Source organism: Nannobrachium achirus (genome assembly GCF_963921795.1).
Source record: "Nannobrachium achirus genome assembly, chromosome: 5".
In the NCBI taxonomy this organism is placed as follows: Eukaryota; Metazoa; Chordata; class Actinopteri; order Myctophiformes; family Myctophidae; genus Nannobrachium; species Nannobrachium achirus.
In genome coordinates, this window is record NC_137814.1 from 61,394,858 (window position 1) to 61,402,687 (window position 7,830).

Sequence of the window (7,830 nt, forward strand, 5' to 3'; positions counted from 1 at the left end):
TAATACTCAACTCAAGGACTCCCGGGGGTCCCCGGACCACCGGTCTCCGCCAACATGGTCGTTATCCGTCCCGCCGGATGATTTAGTCACACGCAGGACAAGCGGATCGTCGTAAACAAGCGGTCCTATCGATTGAACAGTAATGAACACACACACACACACACACACACACACACACACACACACACACACACACACACACACACACACACACACACACACACACATTCACATTCCCCGTTGCACCTAAAGGAAGATGATGTCTGTGAAACAGTAACTTATTGAGCGTCGTTGTCCTTGTATTGTAAGGGACGTGTTATCTCAATGACAATAATATGTCATTTGGATTGGCTTTTCCCAGATGAATGTATACAGTATGTCCATAGACATGTCCATAGCCCACAGACAACAGCAGCGAGTGCAGACCTTGGGGGGGATGTCAGCTACAGTATATGTGTTGTGATGGAGCTTTACAGACACAGTTGCATTCCTTTAATGAATAACTGCACAGAAACCTCAGCGCGTTGGCCTTGTGGTTAGAATACTATGCTATAATGTACTACATAGATGCAAAAGTAGTTAACCCCTGTTAAGACCTGGAATAATTTTATACTTTTAATATTGAAAAACAGCAGATATACAAGCTCACTGCGCAGCAGTTTTAACCACTTTATACATTTATATGTTGAGCTATTCTAAAGTAGCAGATCTAAAAGCTCACGGCACTGCAGGCTTGTACATCTGCTATTTTTGAATTATTTGAAATAATGTAGATGCAGATCTGTAATAGCCAAGTATACGTGTCAGAAACTCTTGTTTATCTATCAACTTATAGCCTACAGTGTCAAACAAGCACTCACACATGAGCTCTCTCTCTCTCTCTCTCTCTCTCTCTCTCTCTCTCTCTCTGTCTCTCTCTGACTGCGTGCTTGTATGCATGCGTACAAACAAATGTTATGAACATAATGCCTGTCCACTGGTCATTGGTCAGTGAGTGGGCGTTAGTCAATCACTATAATTGCTTTCTGTTAGATCACTGATGACTTGATTGTAGACTCTCCACGCACACACACACACACACACACACACACACACACAGATTGAACTTCCTATCACATCCCAAAGAGGCACGCCGGCCACCCTCCAGAACAGAAAAAAAAGGTTCTTCTTTCGGTCATGACAGGTCACATGACCTTTTGTGAGAGCAAGCACGTGCACACATCAAACGGGGCTTGAGCCGGCCAGCCAGGGCGCCTGATGGAGGGGAAAGGAACTGTCAGGTTAAAAGAAATGGCTCGGACTCCTATGGAAGGAAGCTTGAGGGAACCCAGGTTGGCAGAGGGAGTGTAGCGCACAGGATTACATTTGATAATTGACCATTTTCCATGCCATACCTGCATTCAAGAGAAATTGCCTTGTCCAAACTCTCCTGAACTTGAATATAGCATCTTATGTTGAAAGAATTGTGGAAATCCAAAAGCCGTACGCCACATCTCCAGTATTGACTTGATTATGCGTATGTTTTATGATGATTTGTGTACAGTATGTGTGATTGCCACAGCCCCCCCCCCCCCATTCTTGCTCGGTTCAGTGTGGTATCTGGCACTGAAAATAGCCAACCTCCAAGCTCACAACGTTGTGAGCTTGGAGGTCTGCTATTTTTGATATTTTGTATACATTTCTGCCCCTGCCTCTCTAACATTCTCTGCACGTCCCTGAAGAGCAGGAATGCAGACCGGGCTGAAACGACTGATTGTATTTTCACACAACATACACAAAGATACATAGTACCAGTGTTGTTTTTGATGACACATTTTGAATTAGTTTCTTTTTCTCAGTCTTTTGAGTACATTTTAATTTGTTTTCAGTCACATTTTAGTCATCTGAAGTTTTAGTGTAGTTTTAGGCGACTAAATATCATAAGATTTTAGTCGACTAAATCTACAGGTGATTTTGTTGGCAAAATCTATGTTGACAGACCTTGATGGTGTAATTTTGTTGCTTGCTGAAAAATAACTAGACTTTTGTAGATCTTTTTATTTTTTTAGATATGTTTTGGGTCTTTTTATTCCTTTATTGTCAGGACAGTCTGTAGACTGACTGGAAACGGGGAGAGAGACAGGGAGTGACATCCAGCAAAGTTGGTCGGGATCGGGAATCGAACCAGCGATACGCTGTCAGGCTACACTGAGCCTATGTGGTATGTGCCTGAACCATTAGGCCAGCGGGCGCCCCAAGATCTGCTATTTTCAGAGAGTAACATCCGAGCGCAACCAGACATAATAACGACTTTTCTTTTCAGTTCTACTGGATCTCTTCTCCACTACTCCCTCTCTAATATTTTAGTTTAGTTTTTATTCGTAGACAAAATTGGCAATGTATTTAGTCTTAGATTTTAAGTAACGATAGCTTTGTTTTTATTTCGTTTTTATTCAGTGAGTGCCGTGTGCAAGCAATTTTAGATTTTTTTTTGTCAAATCTTTGAATATATATTTTTCAAAGGGGGTAAAGCAGCATCCAGTTCAAATAATTTCCTATGGAAGTCGCATGGTTTTGAAGAAGGTTTAAGGCTGCCCCTCCCCCATGAAGCAGCCGTAAAACAAGTTGCTTCTTCAAAACCATGTGACTTCCATAGGGAATAAATTGGATGCTACTTTACCCCTCGCCTCCCCCAGGTAAAGAATAAAGCATGTGCTTTAAATGTGTGGCCTATAGACATTTATAGAATCGGGTCAATATATTAAAAGACTTGCACAACTTGTCAGGCCTCACTCACACTGTTTAAGCAAGTGCCCTTGTGCCCAAGTGCTTGCATCTAGCTTTAAGGCAAGCTAGAGGCAAGTTAGAGGCCGTCTTCCTTAGGGAATTAATTGGACACTGTTCTTCCCCCCTCCTCCCCCAAGGGCAAGTACAGGGCACATTCTTTAACTGTGTGTCTGTGGCCGAAAGCTAGAGGCAAGCTAGAGGCAGTCTTCCATATGAATTGGAATGCTGCCCTCCCCCTCCTCCCCCAAGGGCAAGCACAGGGCGTGTGCTTTAACTGTGTGTCTGTGGCCTCAGGCCTCACTCACACTGTTAAAGCACGTGCCCTGGGCTTACTCTGGGGGGGAGAGCAGCGTCCAATTAATTCCCTGTGATAGACTGCCACTAGCTTGCTTTTAGTTTGCCTCTGTCTTTAAGGCAAGATAGAGGTAAGCTAGAGGCAGTCTTCCATAGGGAATGAATTGGATGCTGCTCCTTCCCCAGGGGCAAGGACAGGGCAGGTGCTTTCCATGTGTGATCAAGGCCTCAGGATTTTTCAAAAATAGCAGGTCTACAAGGTTGCAGCTTGTATATCTGCTATTTCTTAAAGTTAAAGCATAAAATAATGGTTAAAATGGTTAGAATCCAGGTCTAACTGGGCTAGAGATCACACAACTCAACAGTGGATCCGTTGATGGGTGGAAGCCAGAACCCTGCGTAGAGCGGCTGCGTGAACGCTGCCTGGACCCTGTGTAGGAGAGACATGGTGTCAGACACGCTGTAGAAGGAGAGGGTACCTGCGCTGTGATCCAGATACACGCCCACCCTGGAGGACACGGGACCCGGGATGAAAGTACCCGTGTCGTTGTGTCTGAAATCGTATGACCTCTTGTAACACATCAGAGACCAGGACTTGTCGTTGTGTCCGAACTGACACTCGTAAATGTACCCCGTCCTGCTGATGTCCGCGTACGAGACGGCTATGTCGACGCGCTGCCCGATCAACTCCACCTCCCAGTAACAGCGTCCGGTCAGACCCTCTCGGCTCAGTACCTGGCACACCTCTGTGAAGCGGTCAGGGTGATGCGGATACGACTGCTGCTTGTCCATCCATGTGACCTTCCTGTTCCCCTTGGACAGAGACAGGTCTGTACTCGCAGTGTTTGGATCCAGGGTGAGCGGACATGAATATATGATGAACTCTGCCCTGGTCTTTGGATCCGGCGCCGACAGAAGAACGTCCACTCTAAGCGCCGACTCCGAGAGCTTCGTCCCTTCCTCTTTGTCTTTAGGAACGTCCTCCAGTTTGTCCCTCATCTTTGACACGGCCACGGTCACGTCTTCAAAGTATCTCAAAGGACGGACGTTGCTGCTGACCGGGTGCGTGGATTCCCCGGTCCTGGAGAGGGACGCGTAACGTTGTAGAAAATGGATGGGATCCTCTATGTGTGAGAGTTGCTCCAGCTCAGCATGTCTCTTCCTCAGGTCGGTGATCTCCTGCTCCACACGCTTCCTCATTTCTTCGGCGCGACTGACTTCATTTTTCAGCTGGTCCCGGATCAGGGCAAACACCTTGAGGTCTTTCTCCGCTTCTTGGATTCTCAGCTGGCATTTGTTCTGGCTCGTGTCAAGATCTTTCTGCCTCTCGGTCCTTTCAGCCGTGGCCGAGATCATATCGTGGCCTTTGTGTTCTTCCACGGAGCACAGATAACAGATGCACTGCTGATCGGTGCGGCAGAAAAGCTTGGTCGCCTCGTCGTGAAGAGAGCAGATGCTCTCCTGAAGTTTGCTGGAGGCTTCGATCAGCTTGTGTTTCTTGAAGGCAGGAGACTGATAGTGAGGCTGGAGGTGAGCGTCACAGTAAGAGACCAGACACTGAAGACAGGTCTTCACAGCTTTCAGTTTTCTCCCAGTGCAGAAATCACAGGCCACGTCTCCAGGTCCGGCGTAGCTGTGATGATCAGGAAGAACAGCTTGGAGTCTCATCCTCTTCAGGCTCTCCACCACCTCAGACAACATGGTGTTCTTCTTCAGAACGGGTCTTGGGAAGAACGTCTGGCTGCACGTTGGACAGCTGAATCTCTCTCTTCTCTCTTCGTCCTGGCTCCAGTATCCCTCAATACACCTACTGCAGTAGTTGTGTCCACAGGGAACGGTCACCGGGTGCTTCAGGAGATCCAGACAGATGGAGCAGCAGAACTGTCCCTGGTCCAACTGAACCTGTTGTGCCATTTTAACAGCTGACCGTCTAGAATGATCCAAGTGAACGTTACCAGCGACGCCAACTAATCTTCAATGGAAGTTGATACAATGAGAACAGTTTATTGGCACAAATGATGACGTTGCATTGGGATGTCATTACGTCATTACAAACCCCACACAGTAATGATTACTTAACTCAGGGGTGTCCAAAGTACGGCCCGGAGATACATTTTATACAGCCCATGGCTTCATCATTCCTTAATGGTATTATAAACGGCCTGCCAGCACCATCAAACAAGAATATTTCATAGTATAATTTGTCGGGATTCCTTGTTCCCTGCTGTCTCATTCTGAAAGGGTCAAAGGAAGGCTATTTTGTTGTATTTTTTATAAGGCTGGGACTTTAACTGATTAATTGCGATTAATTAATTAGAGAAAATTAACGCGATTAAAAAAATTAACGCATTTTAATCACACTTAGTTTTTGCACCACGCAGAACCTTCAGTTTCAGGCATTTTGTGAAGCGGTGAACATGCAGAATTGAGGATTGGTCAAGCTTCATATGACAATTTGGCCCTCCAGACAAAATCATTCATTCATTCAGAATTCATAAAAAATATAGAACTAAAGCACATAGAAAGTATAGATCTAGAATGTATAGATCTAGAACACAGACAAAATCATTTTAGAACACATAGAATACATAGAATAAAAATTCACGGCTCCACTTCGGACCGAGGTTTGATTTTTCTAATGTGGCCCCCTTTGAAAAACCGGTCATCTACTGCCAAAGACAAAATAAGATGTGATTCTTTCAGAAGGCCACACCTCCAAAGACTAATATGAGAGTTGGTTCTTGAGCGGTGCTCCTGGAAGGAGCTGAGCTCCAATTCATCTGACTTTGTCCGTTTGTCTGAGGTTTGTTGTACGCCCAGGGTTACATTGGCCTACATCGTTGCCTGTTTGTTCCAAAGTTTGTTGTACGCCCAGGGTTACATTGACCTACATCTTGGTACAATCACTCAAAGTTTGATGTCCGGGCTCTGAAGCATGGCCTACATCTTGGCACAAAGCGCTCAAAGTCTGTTGTATGCCCAGGGTCACATTGGCCAAGCTTCGTAGGACACTTAATGAAACTAGAAGTACTGTTCCTACGAAACAGTGTGGGCTCGCTCGAAAATAAATAATTAAAAAAATAACTAAAATAAAAAACTCTTAATCAAATAAATTGTTGTTTTTCCTTCATTTCTTATGTTTGCCAACGTGACTATATTCTGCAGTGTGCTAACTGTCATGTGAAGCTCAACCAATACTCCAGCTAACACCACTCCCAGATGTTTTTCCGCCAATTGCACCTCATTGGCTAAGGGCCCTGCCTTTGTACTGTCTGCGGCGGAGCTTGGTAAATAAATAATGAAGATAATATAGTGTTCTCGCCTTTCAGAGAACACTGAAAACACTCACAAAGTACATTATGGGCAGTACAAAAAGTACCCATCCAAATTCTATGGATGGCAGTAATATAAATGATGAGACAAAATCAATTTCCCATAGGAATTCACTGGGAAAAGAAAAATCTTCTCCAAAATCTCAAGAAATAACCGTGTAAAGCTGAACAAGTTGAAGTTTGAACGGAATTTATAGCTCAAAACATGTGGACTAGTTTTAGGTGCCACAAAATGGATCTCCAAAATAGAGATGGAATAACTAAGTGTGTTCGGCTGCTCGCTAGAGCAAGTCCACAACTAGAAAAGATGCAACTGGAAATTACAAGTGTGGTTGCTGACAGTTGCTGAGGTGACTATATTCTGCAGTAAGCTAACTGTCATGTGAAGCTCGACCAATTGATTCCCTATTGATTCCCACTCCCATTGATTCCCTATTGATTCCCTATCCCGGACTGATGTCTGTCTGTCTGTCAATTTCCAATGGCAGCAGAAAAGTTACCCTAGTAATAAATAACATTTCCCCAGGACTATAATGTGTTGCCATGCAACCACACTAATAATAACCAGTAAGACTCCCTAATCGGGAGATAAGCGACCGACGACCGTCGGGTCACAGTATACACAAAGAGTGCGGTAAGTGGCATTGGTTCGACCCACAATTGTGAACGACAAACGGTCGGTGAGTAAAGCCAAATAAAGTTTGGGCCAATCAGAGGAGGGGGCGGGGCAAAGTTAAACCAATTAAGGTGAAGGACTGTTAATGAAGTTAATTGACAGCACCCACAAGTGTGTACGACAAACAGTTAAATGAGTAAAGCCAACTAAAATTTGGGCCAATAAGAGGAGTTTGAAAAGATTGGCCTGATGGTGGCGCTCAATGGGACAGATCCATGTTGATGACATGACTCTAGACATCCTGTGTACCGCTTTATGTGATTTTAGGGCAAATCTGTTTTGATTGATTGATTGATTGATTGATTGATTGATTGATTGAAGACTTTATTAGAAGTTTGCATTGGAAAAGGTACAGTTTCATGATGGTACAGTTCACTGGTACAAGGTCTACTAAAAGGAGATCCTAGAAAAGACTAAGCTTATTTCCATAGGAAACCATTGAAGTATCTCATTTAACATTGAATGACAGACGGATAGAACATAGTACTATGCAGTACAAAAAAAGGGAAAAAATTAAAAACATACAGTAGGTAAATACAAAGAAGGGTCAGGAGAGGGTAGGGCTGGTCGATGTTTGTTTTTACCAGTTGTGAACGGCTGCTGCCAGTAAGTGGTTTTTCAGGGCAATTTTCAAGGATGCTAGTGATCCACACTCCTTTAAGGCCTTCGGTAAGGCGTTCCACATTTTTGTGGTATAGCAGAAGAACAAGTTTGACCCTTTCTTTGAGTTGGCTCTGGGTTGAACGTGGTCTGTGGTGCTGC

At 44.5% G+C, this 7,830-nt stretch overlaps 1 protein-coding gene across 1 annotated transcript; it reads right to left on the reverse strand.

Annotated features, from left to right (window-relative positions):
• Nucleotides 1–3,402: 3,402 nt before the first annotated feature.
• LOC308285240 (tripartite motif-containing protein 16-like) lies at nucleotides 3,403–4,974 on the reverse strand (the record flags this gene model as incomplete). Its single annotated transcript, XM_080725958.1, has 1 exon — nucleotides 3,403–4,974. One exon carries the CDS (start codon nucleotides 4,972–4,974, stop codon nucleotides 3,403–3,405), a length of 1,572 nt encoding a protein of 523 aa, XP_080582084.1.
• Between the last annotated feature and the right edge of the window lie 2,856 nt (nucleotides 4,975–7,830).